Source organism: Lepidochelys kempii, chromosome 6 (assembly GCF_965140265.1).
Source record: "Lepidochelys kempii isolate rLepKem1 chromosome 6, rLepKem1.hap2, whole genome shotgun sequence".
NCBI classification, from domain to species: Eukaryota; Metazoa; Chordata; order Testudines; family Cheloniidae; genus Lepidochelys; species Lepidochelys kempii.
The window spans coordinates 121,576,106-121,598,284 of record NC_133261.1 but is presented as its reverse complement, the minus strand read 5'-3'; the positions used below and the strand labels follow the sequence as shown (position 1 = coordinate 121,598,284).

The 22,179-nt window shown below is 41.2% G+C and overlaps 1 protein-coding gene across 5 annotated transcripts in view; it reads left to right on the top strand.

Annotated features, from left to right (window-relative positions):
* Positions 1 to 22,179, top strand: part of LRRC9 (leucine rich repeat containing 9) — a 78,714-nt gene that overhangs the window by 40,070 nt on the left and 16,465 nt on the right. For all 5 annotated transcript variants that reach the window (XM_073349952.1, XM_073349955.1, XM_073349956.1 and 2 more), the window contains 10 exons: positions 1,620 to 1,797; positions 2,956 to 3,176; positions 4,175 to 4,297; positions 4,688 to 4,818; positions 10,867 to 10,975; positions 11,402 to 11,541; positions 15,044 to 15,180; positions 16,146 to 16,363; positions 16,551 to 16,619; positions 19,925 to 20,050. In XM_073349952.1, the coding sequence (XP_073206053.1) occupies positions 1,620 to 1,797; positions 2,956 to 3,176; positions 4,175 to 4,297; positions 4,688 to 4,818; positions 10,867 to 10,975; positions 11,402 to 11,541; positions 15,044 to 15,180; positions 16,146 to 16,363; positions 16,551 to 16,619; positions 19,925 to 20,050 (1,452 nt within the window). The remainder of the gene's footprint in view (positions 1 to 1,619; positions 1,798 to 2,955; positions 3,177 to 4,174; positions 4,298 to 4,687; positions 4,819 to 10,866; positions 10,976 to 11,401; positions 11,542 to 15,043; positions 15,181 to 16,145; positions 16,364 to 16,550; positions 16,620 to 19,924; positions 20,051 to 22,179) is intronic.

Sequence of the window (22,179 nt, the reverse complement as noted above, 5' to 3'; positions counted from 1 at the left end):
TGTTAATCTGCCAAGAATAAAAGGTTAAAAGCTCCTCTGTCAGTTCAATTTGTTGTGTAGAGTATAGAATAGCTCGAGGAAAACACATTTCTGCTGATGAGCATAGTGTTTTATTCTGTGTGCATTAAGAAATACACGTTTACAGACATTTCCAAAAGAACCAACATTTCAGCATATGGTGTCAACGTTACGCTTTGTGACATCAAAATGAAATAGGGTTCATATAGGGATATAGTATGTTGTTGTAGAAAGAAAAAATCCTATCCAAAAGGAATATCACCACAGACAGAAGAGAGAACATAAGTTGTCCTTTGGCTGTCAGCATAGCCTGTATAAGAAACAGCTTTGAATTCTGTAAAGGTTGTTTGGCATAGGTAGGAGACAGAGCTGAATATCCTGGGCTGCCAGAGACTTAACTTGCTAAATTAAGCTATGTGGCCATTTTTTTTCATCATTGCATGATTGGTTAGCCTGATGAAGAAAACTGCAGCCTTACTCAGGGCTGGCGTTAGACTCGCTGGGGCCCAGGGCAGAAACTAAGAAGTAGGCCCCCACGGAAGGCGTTTGTGATGGTCTCTGGGAGTACAGCCAGCAGTTGACACTGACCCATAGGCTGGGTGACCTGGTGAGGTGAATCAGAGGGTGAAGTTGGGGCTCCCTTCACAAGCCCTGCTGCCTGGGGTTGGGGCCTGTAACTTAGCTTTGCGGGGCCTCCAGTGGTGTCGGACCCTGGGCAGTTGCACTGCTTGCCACCCACTAATGCCAGCCTTGGCCTTACTGGTTGTTTTCTGAGAAAGGGTGGAATCATGGATTGGTTGCTCTCTTTCTGTAGAGTGTGTTGTGAAGTGAGTGTTTACAGCCAGTGTCTGTGAAAGAAAGTTCTGCGATGACACCGAAGGATAAAAATGTGTTTTGGATTCTAATTTAATTTGTTCCTGCCCAAGAATTTTGCAAAGGAGAAAAATAGAATGAATTGGGATGTTACATACATTAAAGCGAAAGGAATGCTTATCTGTGGATCAAAATTGTAAGGGATAAATCCTTCCTTAGCAAGCACTCAAACTCTGCCACAACACTGAGCTAGAAAGATACTAGATACAGGGTGAAATCCTGATCCCACTGAAGTCATTATATGTTTCGCCATTGACTTCAGTTCAGGCCATGATTTCATCCCTAGATCATAGAATGAAAACGTGTAAGCAGGCGAATCAATAATATAATCATATGTAACATTGGTAGATGAGGTTAAATTAATCTTAATACTGAGGTCTGATGTACACTAGAAAAAATGTGTACCTGTTTTCTAGCTGTAACTGCACAGGTGCATTTGGAAGCTGGTTAGTTTATATTGTGGAATCATTGCTTGTTCTGGTGCAAGATGCTGAGGGTTTGGGGTTTCTTGAGGGTTTTGAAAATGAAGTCCTGAATTGCAAAATGAGGGCTCTGTGATGTCCAGTATCCAAAAAGAAATGCCTGTTGATATTACTGGAAAATATCTATGAAGAATGTGAAGGCAATATATGGTCCTCGGTGTATAATTTGTTGTATTGTCCTTTTAGTATCTATGTTGGAATTAATTGACTTAAATCTTTCAATACTAAAGTTGAGTTTTCTCACAGATCACAGTCTTAGATCTGGATGGACAACATCTCTCCAAAATTGCCAACTTGGAAAAATTGGAGAATTTAAGATGGGCCTCATTTAGCAACAATAATCTCACTAAAATAGAAGGACTGGAATCTTGCCTTAATCTTGAAGAGCTCACTTTAGATGGAAACTGCATCTCAAATCTAGAAGGTACTGTATTTAGGAAGTTAATGAAAATCAAGACATTAAGTTAGACACAACAGAAATGTTCCCATATAGTCCAGTGTTTCAGACGGTGACTTTTTACTATTAACTTTATCAGTAGCATACAATTTAAAAGCTTTCATATTAAAAATATATATAATTGCCTTCTCTTTATCTTTGTGGTGAGTCTTTAGCAGAAGTGAAGAAAAGAGACAAAGCAGATCAATTGTTTCAGAAAAGCAAAACAAATTTATTTATGTTAATAGGAATTTTTCAGAACTGATAGGAGTGCATGGTTTTTAGTATGTAGACTTACTGAACATGTAACATTCCTGCAGTGAACCATAAATTTTCTTATGACAGTTATATGTTGGCTCAATAATTTCAAAAATAAGAAGTTCGTAAACTAATGATTCCAAAAGGTCAAAAATTCACTTTTTAAAAGAACAGATTTACCTTATGCCCGCTATGTGACTATTCCAAAACCTATTGGGTAGTTGCTACATTTCCTCATGTCCCCACATAGATACTGTTATTGTCGGTTGATTTTAAAATTAGGTTCATAGACCCAGATTTTTAAAGGTATTTAGGTGTTTTTGTGATCCGTGTTGCAGTGCCTAATGGAGTTAGGAGCCTAAGTGCCATTTTCTTAAAGTATATAGGCACTTAGAAATCTAAATACCGTTGATGGTCAATGACATTTTGGCTCCAAAGTGCCTAAATCCCTTTTGAACATGAGATTTAGGCTCCTAAATCAGTTAGGCGTTGCAGTGCTGAGCTCAGAGCTTAATACCTTTAAAAAGCTAGGCCATAGTCTTCTGTGTAGTGAAAGAAAGCCCATCTGTAGCATATGAAGGAAGAGGGAGCAAGGAAAAGAACCTGCTGCATGAGAGAGGAGTGGACAATTAGTCCCCCTCACCATGCTCTTTGCTACTCCTGGAGGAAGAATCAGAGGGGTGAAGTGGACTGTGAGTAGCCTCTTTCTGGAAAATGTTCTAGCGATCACAGAAGGGCAGGCCACGAATGATCGCCCCTGATCCTGCCTGAATCACAGTCTGAGTGTGCAGGCCATCTCTCATGTGTAGCTTGTTTTACTATCTAAGTTAACCACTTCTTTTGCTTCTCACTCTATATGCTTTAAGAACATCTTATTTATTTTTCCAGGAATTTCAAAACTCACGAAACTAACACGACTTAGTGTAAATAATAATCATCTCACCACCCTGGAAAGACGCGTTTTTGAAAACTTGTCTCATCTTCACTACCTCTCTCTTGAGAGCAACAGAATTACTTCATTGGTTGGTTTGCAGAAAGCCTATGCACTAATAGAACTATACATCAGCAATAACTATGTTTCTACCTACCAAGAGATATATCATTTAAAGGTAAATGTGGACTTGATTGCTTTAGGATTTGTGGGTAAAAGTAAATTCACAACTTGCTTGTTACGTCAGTACAAATGTATCTTTCCCATTTTTAAATATGGGAAGCCATATTTTTTTTTAATGGCTGCCTAAATGGTACCTGCAGTGGTGTTGTAGCCAGGTTGGTCCCAGGATATTAGGGAGACAAAGTGGGTGAGGTAATATCTTTTATTGGACCAACTTCTGTTGGTGAGAAAGAGACACAGAGCTCTTCTTCAGGTTTTTCTTCAGGACCTGAAGAAGAGCTCTCTGTAGCTCGAAAGCTTGTCTCTCTCACCAACAGACGTTGGTCCAATACCTCACCCACCTTATCTCTAAATTGTGCCTGACTCTTGTATTTGCATATGCAATTTAGATGTCCACGTTTAAAAATTGGGCCCAGAGTAATTGTCCTTTGTAAGAGCCTTAGTCTGAAGTTTCTTTTGGAATTGAGTGTGCTCAGTACTTTGAAGGAGGTGCTGAGTAACTAACAGGATTGGACCCAAAGTTTTCCAGGTAGAGCCACACTCTATGCATCTCTATTGTGTCTAGCCTAACTCTGCAATTAGAAGAATTGCACTGGAAATAAAGTCAAGAGCACAAGCATGCACACATGCAGCAACCCCAGTTCCTTTCACCTGGAGCTGCTGGCATATATACAAGCATTATTGTCTTGATTGGAGACCGGGGGCCTGACTCTCACTTACAGCACTCTGGTAGAGTAAAAAGACTTTAAAGTGAGTGTAAGTGTAACTTATGCCCACTTTAGGGCTCCTTTACACTGCCAGAGTTATGTAAAGGCACTTTAGTGTAAATGAAAATTAAGCCCTGGGTTTTATTAAACGATGCTTCAGATTTGACACATGCAGTCATAAGATGAAGAGAATGGTTAAAGATAAAGGGAGTAGCCTAGGTTTCATTCCTTACAAACATTTAAAAATTATACTATTAAACCTTGATCTATGTGTTTTATTTCTTAGGGTTTAAATAATCTGGTCATGCTGGACATGTATGGAAATCTAATTGTATGGAAACAAGATAACTACCGATTGTTTGTAATATTCCATCTTCCATCTCTCAAAGCCTTAGATGGCACTGCAGTAGTAAGTTATACTATATATCAGAAGATTATTGTAATTGTTGTTAAAACTATCTTTTTTACAAATCAGGATGGCATCGGCATCCTGATGATTTCTGACCCTTATTAAAGCAATTACCTAATATTGTTTTAGGGCATGTAACAAATCTGTAGTTTAAACTTAATTAGAGCATATGAACATTTCCATAATCTATTCAATAAGAATGCAGGCAACATAGATGGTATAAAGCTACAGTGATGGTTATGGAGACATTTTTAGTTTAAGCCCTGATTTTCAGGCACTTTTTTTTTTAAACTGCCTTTGGGGCTGAAAATGTTCACGCCTACCTTATTATTACAGTTCTAGGTCTGCTTTCGTATAACAAAATTCATTTTAAATGTAAATGTAATACAGGAGACAGCAGACATCGAGAGTGCTAAAGATTTATTTGGTGGCAGACTTACCTGTGATATGATTGCAGAAAGACTAGGACATTCGGACTTCACTAAAATGCATGAATTAAATTGGACAACCTCTACGATCAGGTACAGTAATTTTCAAATTTCAAATGTTACAAATAGCATTTAATATCATGGCTAGAAAAATATAATTAAAACCAGGTTTCAGAGTAACAGCCGTGTTAGTCTGTATTCGCAAAAAGAAAAGGAGTACTTGTGGCACCTTAGAGACTAACCAATTTATTTGAGCATGAGCTTTCGAAACCAGAGCCTATGTTTAGATAATTCAGTTCATATGTCTCTGTGTTTATGGGCAAAATCCTCTTGACTGGTCCACAGAGTAGATAAATGATCCACACGAATAAAAGGTGACTTCAGTTTCGGACTTTCCTATCTCTCAGCAGATTATTCCATTTTTCAAACAGAGTTTTGTGCGGCCTATGCACATTTTGGACAGACAACTCTAGAAAAGAGACTTATTTTGGTCAAAAACATCATATTTGCCTTAACCTGACTCTGTTCTGAATCCTTCTATCCCAAATCTAGCCCAAACAAGGATAGCCATGTTAAGTGTAAATGAGATTCTTCTTTGAGTTATGGCCTCTATATGTGTCCCAAACATGGGTGCACATGCGCTCCATATGCCGGAGCCAGGTTTCCTTAGCAGTGTCTGTTGACCCATATGTGCGTTGTACATCCCCTTGTGCTCCCAGCCAAGGTTATAACAGGCTGTGCGGGGCAACACCTCTCCAGTTCCCTCTTGCTGCCACATTGCTTGAGTGAGAACCTCCTGTTCCTTTGCGCTCTTAGTCTTCCGGCTAAAAGAGTGACTTAGTATGTTGTGTATAGTTCTTTGTTGTTTTCTTGCATATAGATAGTTGTAGATAGCATTAGTTTAACCCATTTGGGGTACATTTCCCCCCCCCGACTATGCTCGTGTTTTGGGGTTTAAAAGCTGTGTTTTGTGCCTACACTGTTTCTCTGTGAGTGACGAGCACCAGCACTGTCTTTACTGCCTTGGGGAGGCTCATATCACTGCTCGTTGCACAATTTGCAAGTCTTCCATGCCCTGGACCCAGGAAGTGCGAGAGCTCCACCTCAGAAAATACCTCATGGAGGAAGCCATGAGACTGTGCACCCACTCAGATCCGGAACCATCAGTGCAGCATCTGTCACCAGTGGTGAGCACTCCTCCCAGCACTTTGCATGCCCCGGATCCAGCAGCACCAGTGGCTAAGGACAAGCCCAGACATGAGGGTAGGAAGCGCTCTCATGGGCTTAGGAGCAAGTCCCCGTCAAGGACCGCTTCTAAGTATAGCGTTCCTCCCCAAACCAGGTCGAGTGAGATGTTGCATGCAGAACCTGCCACGCCAGTGCCCAAGCTTCCCCGCATCAAGGTTAAAGCTAAGCTCAAGAAGGATCGGGCAGTACCGCTGGTTGCCCCAGTGCCTGCCCACCTGGAGCGGTCTCCAGCATGAGCACAGCCTGTCCCACCACCGAGTCCGCGACCTTCGGTTCCGCTGGCCCCGTGGGCCTCACCTTGATCTTCCAGCGTTTCCAGGGGCACTCCCTGGACCTCCGGCTGTATGGAGCCCCTTCTCTCCTCGCCATACCCACCCTCCCTGGTTCTCTCCGGTCTCTCACTCACCCGGGGGATCCCCACTCTGGGGGATGAACTGCTCCTGTTGGACCAGCCCCTACCGACTAAGCACCATGTACCACTAGCTCCACTGCTGCTGGACTCTTCAGACTTGGAGGGATTTTCTGAGCTGGAGCCCCCTTCTCTCTCGTGGACTCCCATCCACGGCTGCCTCATCCTCCAGCTTATGACTCGGCTGCGATGGTGTGGTACCGTACCCCTGGGGGCCACAGCACCCCCAGACTCCCACTCCATGGCTGCACTGGGAGCCATCTCTCCATCTTCCAAGCCTTGTACCACTCGACCCAGGCTCCTCCACCAGTGGCGTCAGGCTCCAAGGTCCAAACCACTATAGAACACCTCCCCTCTGATGAGGACAAGTTGTTCTATTCCAAGATGAATTAGTCTCTTTACTCATTAAAAGACTGCCAAGCCATGCTATAATCCCTAGGGAGCTATACCCTGGCCCTGCATTGCAGTCAACAGTTCCACCCCTGCCCCTGTGCGCCCTATCAAGCCTACTACCAGTGACACCAGGAAACCCCATGTAGGTGCCACCAGTCCCAGCAACAGTCACTCATGGCCACCTTCTTGTCCCTTGCCCACCAACAACCTACACAGTTTTGATGCATCCGTTGAGAGCTCTGAACTCTCCCTGTTGCCACCCGTGGTGCCCCATGTTATCTTTGGGGGCTGTCTTGTCCCATTTGCCCACAATTGGGGGAAGATCACCATGAACCATTGGGTACTGGAGATTATCCATCACAGGTACTCCATAGAGTTTTTGTTTTCCCCGGTACCACCCTCCTCCCCAGACGCCTCCAACGGACCCTTCCCATCAATACCTTTTCCAACAGGTGGCAGATGCTCTTCTTGCAAAGGGTACCATCGAGGGAGTGGCACCTCCCTATGAGGGGAGAGGCTTTCTACTCTTTGTACTTCCTCATCCCAAAGAAGGGCAGAGGGCATCCATTCTTGAACTTTGGCTACTAAACAACTTTATCAGGAAATCCAAGTTCAGTACGGTGACACTGGCATCTGTTATCCGCTGTCACCCTCATGGGGCCTGCTTTGCAGTGCTCGATATGAAGGACACCTCCTTCCAAATCAGCATCCACCCAGCCCACCAGAAATTTCTCCATTTCCAGGTAGGACAGCACCACTTCCAATTCAAAGTCCTCCCTTTTGGCATCACGATGGCTCCGCAAGTCTTCATGAAGGTCTTCGCGGTTGTGGCAGCCACAAATGTACCACCTTGGCTTCTTGGTGTACCCGTACCTGGACAACTGGCTCCTTATTGTAGTATCCCAACAAGAACTTGCCTTGGCCAACCTTCCTCTTTGCGCTCTCCTGGCCTCTCTAGGTGTCTGTATCAATGAGGAGAAATTTGTGCTTGTCCCGACCCAATCAACTTCATTGGGTCACAGCAGTCTCCGTGTCCTGTCCGGGGGCATGTGAGCCACTTGCACACACTAGCGTGACCAGGGACAGCTGCTGGTGAGCCTGGTGCCCGCCCAAGTGGGTGGGGCTGGAGGGGCGGTACAGCCATGCTGGAGGAGCTGCCCACACGGGGCTGCGGCTCCTGCAGGAGGCAGCCCAACATGTTGCTGCTTTCGCTGCTCAGTTCCCGGTAGAGCCCTGCAGCTCTGCGCATATCCAGTTTATATCCACATCTACAGATATAAATTTTGTATCTGCACAGGGCTCTACCCAAGGGGCAGCTGCGGATGCTACTCTGGGCCACGCAATACAACAGAGTGCACTCCTCTTGCTTCCTCACATCCACCTCCACACTGCTCGCTACGCACCCATGTTTGGAATACATATAGGGATTATCATTTGAAGAAGAAGAGGGGTTACTTATCTGTAACTGGAGGTTCTTTGAGATGTGTGGTCCCTATTTATATTCCAAAACCCATCCTCCACCCCTCTGCTGCGGACTGCATTACTCAGCAGTATGAGGGTCACTGGAGGGGTATCGACTCTCATGGCCTACTATAACCTCAGCTGGTAGCTTGAGGGGACACATGACACATGTGTGGGTCAACAGACACTGTTAAGGAAACCTTCCAGCTCCGGTGCATGGCACGCATGTGCACCTACATTTGGAATACAAATAGGGACCATGCATCTCAAAGAACCTCCAGTCACAGATAAGTAACCTCCTTTTTGGTTGCCACTATTTCCTGATTAAAGATCTGGCTGATATCACCCTATCCTAGATCTTAAAACACCTCACTAAATCATCAAGAGCAATTAGTTTTTTGCATGACCTTCTCATAAACAAACTAGGGAAATACAACCTAGATGAAGCTACTATAAGATGGGTGCATAACTGATTGGAAAACCGTTCCCAGAGAGTGGTTCACAGTCAAGCTGGAAGGACATATCAAGTGGGGTCCTGCAGGGATCTGTTCTGGGTCCGGTTCTATTCAATGTCTTCATCAATGATTTAGGTAATGGCATTGAGAGGACACTTATAAAGTTTGTGGATGATACTAAACTGGGAGAGGTCACAGGTGCTTTGGAAGATAGGATTATAATTCAAAATGATCTGGAGAAACGGTCTGAAGTAAACAGAATGAAATTCAAGAATGATGCATTCAAAGTACTTCACTTAGGAAGGAACTATCAGTTGCATACATACAAAATGGGCAATGATTGCCTAGGAAGGAGTACTGCAGAAATGGATTTGGGGATCACAAACTAAATATAAGTCAACAGTGTATCACCATTGCAAAAAAAGGAAACCTCATTCTGGGATGTATTAGCAGGGGTACTGTAAGGAAGACACGAGAAGTAATTCTTCCGCTCTTCTCTGTGCTGATATGGCCTCAACTGGAGTATTGTGTCCAATTTTGGGTGCCACATTTCAGGAAAGATGTGGACAAATTGGAGAAAGTCCAGAGCGGAGAAACAAAAATGATTAAAGGTCTAGAAAACATGACCCATGAGGGAAGACTGAAAAAATTGTGTTTGTTTAGTCTGGAAAAGAGAAGACTGAGAGGGGATGTTATAACAGTTTTCAAGTACATAAAAGTTTGTTACAAGGAGGAGGGAGACAAATGGTTCTTGTTAACCTCTGAGGATGGGACAAGAAGCAATGGGCTTAACTTGCAGCAAGGCCAGTTTAGATTGGACATAGGAAAAAGTTCCTAACTGTCAGGGTAGTTAAGCACTGAAATAAACTGCCTAGGGAGGTTGTGGGATCTCTATCATTTGAGATTTTGAAGAGCAGATTAGGCAAACACCTGTCAGGGATGGTCTAGATAATACTTAGTCCTGCCATGACTGCAGAGGACTGGACTGGATGACCTCTCCAGGTCTCTTCCAGTTCTGTGATTCTATGGCTTTGTATTTATGGTGTGAAATTGCTTAGTATACCATGCACACTCTGCCCTACTATAGCACAACATATTCTACAGCAGAGTGTATGCTGTGACTGTTTGCCATGATCGATTTGTGATTTATATTTTTTTGGAAAGCATTTCTGTGGTATGCATAGTTGTACATCTGTCAATGAAAGTTACCTCCGTTTTGTAGTCTGTAAAGATGTCTTATCTTTTATAACCCGATTCTATTGATGCCAGCGTCAAATCTCCCATTGACTTCACTACGGTCATGCCCATACCCATGACCATATTCATAAACAAATCTCTACTCTTACCAGTGCAACACTTGTGTTTGAAAGAGACCATTTTAGACATGGGGACAGACTGTTTAAATGCTGCTGTGAGACTGAGTCTCTTCCACCACAGACATTCTATCTCTGAAGATGTTGGCTGTTATGAAAGGTTTTTAGGCAATATTAAAATACCTCTTGTGTATCTCTGATGGTATAGCTTTCAGCTTCTGTAGAGGGATATTATGTCACGGGGTCTAATTTCTTGAAATAGCTTATTTATAACACTGCAGGTGAGGGAATCCTTTCAAGTGATGGTGTTCTCTCATCTGGGAGCTGTCCCTCTTCTGCTTTCTCCTCAGTTGACTCTGCCTCGTAACAGACATCTCCAGACTAGGCATGTGATCCAGCTGGGATGCTTTCACAATCTATACAGCACTTCAGCAGGCTGTCGGGAGGATGTGGACTGGAGGGAGCAACCACTGTCTATATAAATGCAGATCCTGTGACACTACTGTCCCATGCAAACAGCATGGAGGGGGCTTCAGCCAGTATTTCAGCCCATACGCTGGAGAGGTTGCCATGGGAGTCTGCAGCATACCTTCAATAGGGTAGATTTCACCTCCTCAAGCCCTCACCTCTCATACTTCACACACTTAAAGTGTAAATACTCAGACTTTATGTGGGTGAAGTGGATTTTGCCTTTAACATAGAAATTATATCAACTCTGTATTACTACATCTGAGAAAACAGCACAATGTATTTATTGTAGAGTTTTATCAGGATGCTCCTGTAAAAGGAAGGTGTTAGATTTCTGGTGAGAAATCTGTCGCATGATACCTTTTTCTGTAATTATTTTCTTTATCCAATTCAGAACGGTGGATCTTGTACCAGCAGACCAGTTTAGAAATGTTTGTAATGTGAATTTACAGAACAACAATCTCACCTCTTTCAGTGGTTTAATCTTCTTGCCTAATGTCAAGGTGAGTTACTCACTCATTCTGTGCTTTTCTTTCCTATTTTTATAGTGACAGTATCTTCTCTCTTTATATAAAGTTCTAAATCTCTTTACTCCTGCCTGACAGATTTATTTTATAATAGAGCAAGGGGAAATCTTTATTACATTACTTATATTATGTACTAATTTACTAAATAGAGCTTTCTAAAGTTATTTCAGTCAGCAGTATTCATATGGTACAAATGAGTCCCAAAAAGACTAAAAACCACTTATTTAACCATATGTTGCATCAAGAATTTTTGAAGCCCTAAATACCAGTGATTCAGCAGCCAATCTCTTATTAGCTCATTATCTGAATTTGAAAGACTAGAGGTATGTTGTAACTGGCACCTTTGCTACTATATTAGCAGAGCAGTGTTCTGTTTCATTTCATGTGGTTTGCTTTATGCAGATATTGTGTCTGAATTACAATCACATTGAATCAGTACTGCCCAGACAAAAGCCTCAAAATCACTTAACAAACAGACAGCAGCTGTACCAGAAAGTGACCTCTAGTGGCTATGGACAGCAAGGACCTTCAAAAGTAAGCAGGTACTGTCACATTTTAAAATGAACTTGTGTAATTCCTTCATCCTTTTGCTGAAAAAGGCAGTCCCTGGAGGACAATGAGTTTGGGATGCTCTCTTCTCCCCACCTAACGTGAGCTGCCTTCTGGCAAGAAAGCCCGGTGGCCTTTTGCCCCCAACTCAGGCACTGCTGACATCATTGGGAGTATCTAGCTGGTCTCTCTCCTAGGCTCTTTGGCTCGCTTCTTCCCATTGGGATGGGAGGGGGACTGGCAGTGTAGGGTTGCGCCATCTCTCCCCACTCTCTTCGGGAGGGAAAAGTGTGCTACTCCCAGTCTGCAACAGCAGTGGCTACTCCTTCAGCTGTGCCACTGACCCTTTAGCTCTGTGGCTCAGAGACACCCTAGAGTGCACTGATTCAGATGGGTAAACTGAAGCACCAAGAAGTTGAGTGAAGGTCACGCTGAATCTCTGGCAGAGCCAGGAATAGAAAGTAAGTGCTGCTTGCTCTAACCACCAGACAGAGGGCCTCTCATCAGCTTCTGTACCCATGGAAGTCAAACTAATTATCCCAGTCTTCTCTCCTCCCGCTCTCCTTGTGTAGCACTGCATAACTGGACCAATATATTATGGGGCTTGTTTGCCTTCCTCTCAAGCATTTGACATTGATCACAGGCAAGTTATCTGAGTCCATGGTCACTGGTTTGATCAGGTGTGGCATGTTTATAGGTCTCTAATCAGGCCTATCAGGGACATTAGGTACTTGAAATCTTTAAAAGCTATATAAAGTCCTGCTATAATATTGAATCACTGTAATCTTGACACTGAGGTAATAGTACACCTCTTTGAGCCAAAACTGTGAAAACTCAGCTACTTATAGACATGCAAATATTCTGATAGCAGTTACAACCAATTATTCGAATCAGTGAGCTCCATGCCCTAGTGACTGATTCATGCTACTATTTGTATAATAGAGTCAAGCAGTGCTTTTGCATATTCATCCAAACTTCCTTCTTAATATTGTGTCTAGTCAGAGCAGTCTTTTATCCGCCAATAACCGCTTCTCCTATCTCATCTCCTAAAAGAGCTCTTTTTCTCATCCCCTGCAGCAGAAATCCATACCGATTTTTTTTCTTTCTTTTGGCACCAATGCATTAGGTCAGTTTATGTCCTGAAGAACTTTTTCAAATCAGCTTTCAGTTTGCATTTCTTATTTTTGCATTCTAACAGGACTGAAACTTCAGGAACGTGTCAGGTTTCATTCAGTCAGGTCTTTACAACTTTGACAGTGTCTATAGCCAATTTCAGTCCAATCCCATCAAACAGGACTTGCCAAGCTGCTACCCAGAGTTCCCTCCATGCTTTTAGGAAATATTATTAGTGACAGAGCAGCACAGAGAAATGTAAGATTTGGTTGTGTATGTGTATTTCTCAAATGTGTGTCCAGCTCTTCCTACCCTCATTTTTTGTGTTCAGTTAGTATATGTATGTGTTTATTTCTTGTCCCAAACTCTCCTTCTCTAGGGGACACGACTAATTTAAGGAACAGTAAGATTTAGTAGGGAATGGGAAGCTTCTGTACAAAAGCATGTGGTGTTCTTTTTTTAGTTCTTTTGGGGGAAAAGGGCACTGGCTGAAATAGGCATGTGACAATTCTTCAAAAAGGAGAATTTCAGAGTTTATTGTACCCTACCCCACACACATCCACATCATGTATTATTTGAAAGCTTATTTTATGTACACTAGGGTCAGGTATGATGCGGAGCTGTCAAGTGGTGTTGTAAGCTTGTAGGCAAGGTGAAACAATGGTACCCAGAATGAGAGAGGTGTCATTCTTTGCACAGTTCCAGAAACACTGCACTATGACTATGACTACAGTTTTTATACATTTCAGCACCTTAATGTTATGTTTTATTGATCAAAGCTGCCAAATGACAATGTATTATAAGATTTTTATTGGTTTTGAATGGACAACTATTTTTTTCAGAAATGAGTAAGCCGTTCAGCATGCAGCAAAAATGGCAAATATCAACATTTTGCAGTATACTAACGTTAATGGTTTCATATTGCATATTCTTAAATATAAAAGTGTCTCACAAGTGTTTACAAAAGCATTTCAATTGAAATGTACTGACCAGATCTGTCTCGTACTGAAAGTTGTGCATCAGTGGCAGTAGATTGCTGACCAGTTTGTACTGCATAGTGGGTAGATATAAATGTACGTTTATGTAGGTTTTAATTTGTAACTGCTTTGTATTCAGTACTAGCCTTTGAAATATTCTAGAAAACTAGCTTTTTAATTCAGTGACACTTATGCAAATGTAACCCTTCTGCCAGGTGGAGCCAGCTGCAACAAGGGCCAGGTTCAGTAGCTAGGGGTTCCTTTTCAACAATACAAACACAAAACCGGCTCGAGCTCCCACCCAGTGACCTGGGACAATTGCACACCATCCCCTGGGTGCCTCTGAGAGGCAATACTTCCCCTCTAGCAAGCACAGAGTCTGAGGGTAGCAAAAACTTTTAATAAAAGGAGGGAAGTAACTCAGCATTAATTTGAGAAAACACCACAACTAGGGTTCATAAACATAAACCATGAGCAAAAGACCCACCTCCAAGTAAGTTGGACAGTGTCCTTTTCCCCTCAGGTTCTTAAGTCTAGCAACCCAAAAGTCCCTTTAACGTGCCCGTGCCTTCTCTGCAACCCACACACAGTTGCTGTCCTTGGTCAGTGCTTAAATTCTCTCTTCCAGCTGATTTGGTTTATAATTATTAGATTTGTGAAATTGGCTTTTTTAAAGTAATATGTGTATATATAGCACTGGTTTGAGCTTTACTCTGCACATAACAGTGTAATCCAGTCATGATCACTTGCACCTAAGCAACCACTAATTTTAGTGGTTTAATGAGAATTCAGGTTGCTCTGGACCTCCAGGAATCATTCAGTTACCACTGTGATTGGGTCAAGAGGCAGTGGCAAAGCTGAAATAAGAACTCAAGAGTTCCTGCCAATGCCTTTCTCAATCTATCATACCACACTCCCTCATTATGGTCATATGTTACAAAAATGAAGCTTTTATAAGTAAAGTAGTCAGAAATTACATGCTGTTGTTTGGTTTTGCCACACCATCACATGGCTCTTGTGAGAATACAGCCAAAGGTTACATAAATATTTTACTAAATTAAACAGCAAATTCCAGCTGTTGCCATTGTATGTATTCAGGCCTTTTGTGGGCAGAAGAGTGGTTTTCCATGTTTGTTTGATTTCCATGGTCTGCATCCTGTAAAACCTGACCTACCTTCCGTAAGCGTAGAAGTCTGTATAAAGCTATTGAAACTTCAAAAATTAGATTTTTCAGTGCTTTTTAGTCTTTCTGTAATAGACAGGTATAATTTCTGTTGAACCTGGTTGAGTTAGTAAAGTGTCTATAACTGATGTTAATTGGAGATAAATGCTTAAATTACTGTTTACAAGGAAAAATGTTTGGAAATTATCTGGCTTCATGTTCCTACTTGCTTAATTGTTTTAGGGATGCAGGATTTGGTGAAAATCTGCCCCCAATAATGCAAAGTTTAGAAGTTCTTCATTTGGGCTACAATGGAATTAGTAACTTGGCCCAGCTACAACTTAGTAGACTAAAAAATTTGAAATTGCTGTTTCTACAGGGTAAGTAATAAGAGCATTTGTTTATATTTGTGCAGCCCCTATACAATGTTTTACAGGGAAGCTAATTTGATTCCAGTCCTGCAAACACTGGCCAACACAGGGCCAAGCTCAACTCAGCTATGGGGATGCTCTAATGTATGCCCTTGGTTTAGGTATAGAATAGTGTCCCTCACCACACTCTCTCATAATCCCTCCCCAACCCTGACACATCCCTGCACTGAAAAGAGAAGGGACAGCTAGTGCAGAAAGATACCTCTGCCAGTTTTATGCCAGGGGATATTCTCCTATGCCAAAGAAATTCCTTGCTGGCTATTTGTGGCTAGAATATGTCCCCATTATGCCACTGGGGCTGGATCTCAGTTGAGAATCTTGCCCACAGCACTTACAGCAATGATTAGCTTCATGGACATCATTGGGACTACTCATGGTAGTAAGTACTTGTAAGATTGGAACCATTAATTGAGAGATTGATCCTGACATATATGATACTGTATCATTAAAATCCAGCTATTTTACAGCATTTGAACAGCAATAATGATTTGATCTTAGTCTTCTTCAGCAGCCTATTAATTAGAAAGATAAATTGCTTTAAATGGAGATTAGCCAAGCAGTTTTGGACATTCAGATCTCTAGAAGCACGGGGGAATATAAAGCAAGATAGTACTTCCCAAAGGGAAAAGTTTAAGGCGCAACACTGTAGTAGCTGTAATGGCATAGAGAAGGCCCATTGGGCACTCAAATGCATCCTTTTCTGTAACACAGTAACAAAGAGGCATTCTGTGGTATTGGAAGGCAGTGGATCAAAAAGCATTAAAATGGATCAAAAGAAATGCCTTTTTACACAGCGTATAGATAATCTGGGAAGTTCTCTACCACAGGCAGTTTTTGTTAAAGGTTGTTTTGTGTTACAATCGAATACCAACTGTATTTCATCTCATTTCCCACGTATAATCTTGGTTCATCAGGTAATGAAATCAGTCAAATCGAAGGACTTGAAGGTCTACAGCTTCTGCAGGAGTTGGTATTGGATCATAATCGTGTCAAAACAATTACAGAGGGCTCCTTTGCTCGACAGACCTCCCTTTTGGCACTTCACCTAGAGGAAAACCGACTACGAGAACTGAACAATTTACAGCCTTTAGTAAAATTACAGAAACTTTTCCTGGGATTTAATAAAATTCAGGTAAAATATATTGGTGTTGAGACTATAGGTTCAATGGGCCAGATATTAAGATCCTTATTCAGACAAAACTCATTACCTTCAGTGGGTTTGCCTGGGTAAAGACCCCTGCATTTGGCCAAAGTAAATAAATTTGGTTCAGAAGCTTTGAAATGTGATAGCAAATAACTTATTTTTTAACTTGTGACAGGAATTGTCTGAACTGGAAAAACTTGAAGTTGTTTCTAGTCTTAAAGAGCTTTCGATATATGGAAATCCAGTGAGTATGTTACTTTGTATGATCATGTAAACTAGATGTATATTTAAGTTTGTGTTGTGGGTAATTAACCTTTCTAATTCATTATAATTGGGAATTTTTCCTTAATTAACTACTAAGTTCCAGTCACTTACCATTTTGTAGCCATAATATGGATGTTGATTCATCTCTTAGTGCCTGTCAGGTTGGTATAGGGGTGATTTGAGTGCAATCATTCTTTTACATATTATGCTTTTCAGTCCTGCAAGGTAAATTCAGAAAGTGAGTGCGTGGTGGTGAGCTGTCTTTTTAATCCACAACAGGTCAGGTCTATGAAATAGATCAAAGAATGTTAAAGGAGATCTGAACCATTTTTTATAGACTGTAAGAAGATGTTCCCTGATAGTAATAATGTTCATTTATGCAGTGCCCTTCATGAGACGTCCATCAGGATTTTTAGGTTTGAATTTGTCTCTGGTTACAATTGTTTGGCTTCTCCTCTCCTTGAGAACACAAAGTTTATAAGATTATAAAATAGAAGTGAAAAACTTGCCTCAACCATTTCCACATGGAAAGTCCTGTGCCTTTGGTCCTACACATATATAACTATGGATCCTGCCAACCCTTACAGACATGAGTGGGTCCAATCAGTCAAATACTGATTGACTTTAAAGGGGCAGAAGTGATCTGACTGGGACCACATGCTTAAGTAAGGATTGCAGGATCTCAGCCTGATGTAATTTGCCTTATAACTAGCACACTCAAAAGCAATGTCAAACAAAACCTTTTCAGTTGTGAATTTAAAACAGAAATATATTTACTTTCTAATAGGAAAACAAATTTGGAACTATAAATGTAGATCTAAATACCAGGGCTTGATCCTCAGCACCTGCAACTCCCTTTGGTATCATTGGAGTTTACAATGTCAGGCTTCTCAGGAGATACTCAGCACCTCGCAGGATCAAATTACAAAAGCGAGAGTCCTAAATGTGTCTGCATTTATTTTTACAGTTAGTAAATCTGCAGACTTTGACCTTTAAAAACAAAATCAGCCTGGGACACAGAGAAAAAGCAAGTCAGGTTGCTGTTTAGGTCCAGTACTAGTAGGTAAGCTACAATGGTATAAAATCAGTGTGAAACCTCTCTGCTAGCCAAGGAAGACATTTGAAAATGGGATCATATAGTTAAATAAACCAGGCACAGGAGAACAGTAATAGCAGCTTTCTGCATCAGCTGCAATCTGTTAACAGAACAGACTATCAGTAGGTTATAAACAATGCAAGGGGCATTTTAGGAATGTGTTATTTACCTTTTACAAAGTTTAGAATTCATATTGATCAGCAGGAACCAATTATACACCAAAAGACACTACTGGTAAAGTTACACCTATCAAAAACCAGGCCTGTAGCCTGCAAGGTCACTTGTAGGTGACAGGTAAGTCACAATTTTTCCAGTGTTAGAGCTTTTAAAAGTTATAAGTTTTATACTGGTTTCAGAGGAACAGCCGTGTTAGTCTGTATTCGCAAAAAGAAAAGGAGTACTTGTGGCACCTTAGAGACTAACCAATTTATTTGAGCATGAGCTTTCGTGAGCGACAGCTCACTTCATCAGCTCCTTGGCTGGTTAAAGTTATTATTGCTCCATTGATTTCAATAGGGCTATGACAATTTACACCAACTGAGGATCTGCCCCAATATATTTTATTTTATACCCTTTAAGATATAAAAATAAGAATATTGATTAGAGAAACATACAATACTGCCAAAAACAGGATTCCTTTAGGCCATTAAAGGGCAGGTCTGGTGGGAGTGGCATGAAAGGCAGAGTGAATGCTAGAGTGTTGCATCAAGCAACTGCTGATAGTCTGAAGTGAGTTTTGATTTCACCAAAGCTTAATTTACTAATGTACTCTGCTGTTCTTTACACTTGTTTTGGACCATTCAGAATCTGCTATTAAAACGCTGACATACTACAGGTAGTTTTTATAGCACAGCATTAAAAGTTCTCACCTCTGGGTTCTATTCTGGTCTATGCCACTATGTAACCATGAGCAAATCTCTCGGGAGAAATTTTCAGTTTGACCTCAACCATGCCTTGATTTTGCTAGTGCAAATTTGTGGACACACATAATTTCAGGCCCATTTTTTGGACTTCTGTTTATTTAGACCTGCAGTTTAAAGCACTTTGACATCCAAATGATCTAAATTGTGGATGCAGATAATTCAGGCACAGAATTATTTACACATTTATTTGCACCTCTCAAATTAAGGTCAGGAGCTAAAAATTTGGCCTCTAATTTCTTTTTGCCTCAGTTTCTCTCCCTACAAATATTTATACCTACAAAAGCCCTTTGAGAGATCCTTGGATGAAAGACACTGTAAAAAGTGAAAGGTATTATGATTTGCCTTTTTTTTTTTTTTTTTTTTTTTTAAATGTGCTAACTGTAAAAGCCACAGTAGTGGTATTAGAATGAGCCCTGCAGAATTTTGATCAGGTGCTTGAACCTGGAACGGTGGCAAAAATTTTCTGTAGAACCTACTGTTGTTTGTTTGTGTTACCTTGTTAATAGAGAGAAACCCCTCAAAGAAGTGAGATTTGACCCTGTAGACAATGTGCTGGCTGTGTTTTGTAGCAGGATGGAAATGCCATTTCCTCAAATATGTTTTCTGGAGTTGTGAGATTTTTCAAACTTTCTGTATTAGAGCAATGTAAAAAGGGAAAATGAATGAGATTCTGAAATGGATGAAAACCCAGCGGAATCAACTCCAGCAAGTTCATGCTATAGCCCAGTAAAAGCAGGAAAAAACCTGGGTGCAATTTATGAAGGAGCAGAAAGCCCAACAGGAAGTGCAGGAAGCCAAGCAACATCAACTCCTACCCAAACTTTCTCTCCAGACTTGGCGTTCCTTCCTTAGAATTGCATAATTCCAAACCCTAAAATCCTTATTCAGAGGGGCACTCTCACCTCTCATATCCAAGGTGGTGTTAACAAGGTACACCTGCTACCATAAATCAGCAAGCATCAGCTAGCATCTGTCAGCAGGGTTCAGACACTAACAGGGTGGAATAACAGGAGAACCCTATTTACAGATCTTCAGATAATATATTTATCTTTCCTCTTTCAATCCTATTTTGTGCTAAATTATAGAATATCAATTTTTATGTCCTGTCTATAACACTGCCTGGGACAGGAACAGAGCATTGTCATCTCCATTCATTTTTAGCTCTCTGGTTTCGTTCAGATATTTATTCTTAAGGCAAGTTATTCTCAGGTTTTTCTTCTGGATCAGGATTCCATTTTTTGTATAACTTATATTGTCTCTCCTCAGGTTACTCGCAAGATGTCCCACCGTCCACTGCTTGTGTTTCGATTGCCCAACCTGCAAGTGTTAGATGGAATTACAGTGAGCATGGAGGAGAGGGCAAGAGCTGAGCTTCATTTAATAGAACAACAAGTAAAGAAAAATTCAACATTATTAGAGTCAAACTGAAATCTTAGAACTTTGAAATGAAAAGACCTATTACATCCAGAAGGTCATCTCTTTTAATGAAGGATTGTTTTCACATACACCTTTATGCATTGTTCAATTCAGTCTCAAGTAGTGGAACTTCCACCACTTCACTTAAGGGGCTATTGCATAACCTAACACTGTAGAATTTACTGTCAGGAAATTTGTCCAGATATTCAGCCTAAATTTAACCTTAATTTAGTTCTATTGCCCCTAGTTTTACCCACCTTTACTATTCTAGTAATTCCTCTTCCACCCTCAGATATTTGTAGAATCTTAGCATGTTCCTCTCTACTTTGCTCTGTAGACTCTCTTAATCTTTCCTCCTAAAACAAATCTCTAGCCCCTGATCATTTTTGATGCTTTCCCTATGTTCCCTTCAATTTGTAAATGGCTTTCTAGTAATGAGATGTACAGAAATGAACACAGTACTCCAGGTGCTATTATACAACATTGTATAGACAAGGGCTGAGATGAAGAAATCAGGTCGCCACTGAATTTCATGGGCACTTGTGCACCCAACTAATTTAGGCTCCTTTGAAAATCTTAGTCTGGGACTATTACTTTCTACTTCCTGACAACGATGGCTCTGCATATGCTGTCCAAAATTGCATCGACCTCTTTTGCTACTAGATGCATCACAAACTGAACTGGTACCTATTTTGCTCTTCACTATTACCCTTAAATCTCTTGCCACCCATGACAGTCTTAAATCTCTTTTCAGAGAAAAACAGGAGTTTGACTGCCTTATTTTGTTCGGTCTGCCTCTCTTATTTATAAGATACACTTAATCTTGACATTATTTGGTGAGTCCTTTAGTACAATGATCTTGCCTCTTATTTAACCAACAATATAATTGTGCTCAAGTTAAGACTCTAGCTCAAACAGAGGTTACAGGCTTGATGCAGAAATTACTGAGCGAGGTTCTGTGGTTTGTGTAGGTCAGGCTAGATGATCACGATGGTCCTTTCTGACCTTAACATCTATGAATCTTAAGAGAAATTCAAGTTTTCATGAAATGTGGATTTCAGATGCAGGCTTAATGGGCCTAAACCAGTCCTTTGTGTAAGGAGGTATAACTCCATTCATTGTCGTGGAAGGAGTTACAACCACTTATAACAAGGCTGAATTTGGACTGATATGTTCACGGGTGTATGGAGGCCTTTTGCATGGAGAGAAGTGTATTTATGTGGCACTTACTAATTGCATCCTTCATCTGATACTTTTATAAAAAGTTCCAGGAAAATCCAACTTTATTACAAGTACAATGTTATTACCATGATTCAATATTCGCAAAAAGAAAAGGAGTACTTTTGGCACCTTACAGACTAACCAATTTATTTGAGCATAAGCTTTCGTGAGCTACAGTTAGTCTCTAAGGTGCCACAAGTACTCCTTTTCTTTTCATGATTCAATATTGACAGTTACAATGACTTCCACACAAATATACTGTCCTCTTTGGTTCTGATAATACCAGACTGATAAGCTTTTGATACAGCAAAGTGACAGGAACAGGACTTGCCATAGGAGGATCCACTCATACAACATCTGTCATCCTCCTCATTGGATCAGTCCATAGTCCCAGACTCATCTTCCCCATTTCCAGAAGACTATAAGTCTTACTAAGACCTCCTAAGGAGGATGGCTACAGAAGCTTTGGGCATCCAGGCTTAGTTTGTCTAAGCGAATACTCAAACTTTTGGACATTCTTCAGTCCTCAGCCCCAGGGAGGATTGCCCTCCCTATAAATGAACCTCTCTGGGAGCCAGTGAAGACCTTGCAGCACATGCTAGCTTCCTTAGTTCCCTTAACTAAGCATGTGGGCAAGCAGTACTAAGTCCGCATTCAAGGCGTTTAATATTTCTCCTCTCTCCCAGGTCCAAACTCCCTTGTGGTTACTGCCACAAACAAGAGGACACAACAGGGAAGGTACAAATTGATTCCCAAAGAGAAAAAGGCCAAGAGACTGGATTTAATGGACAGATTTATTCCACCTTGTCTCTCCAAATGCGCATAGCTAATAGGAGGCTCTTTTATCTAAGTATGATTTTGTGAACTAGAACACATTAACTGGA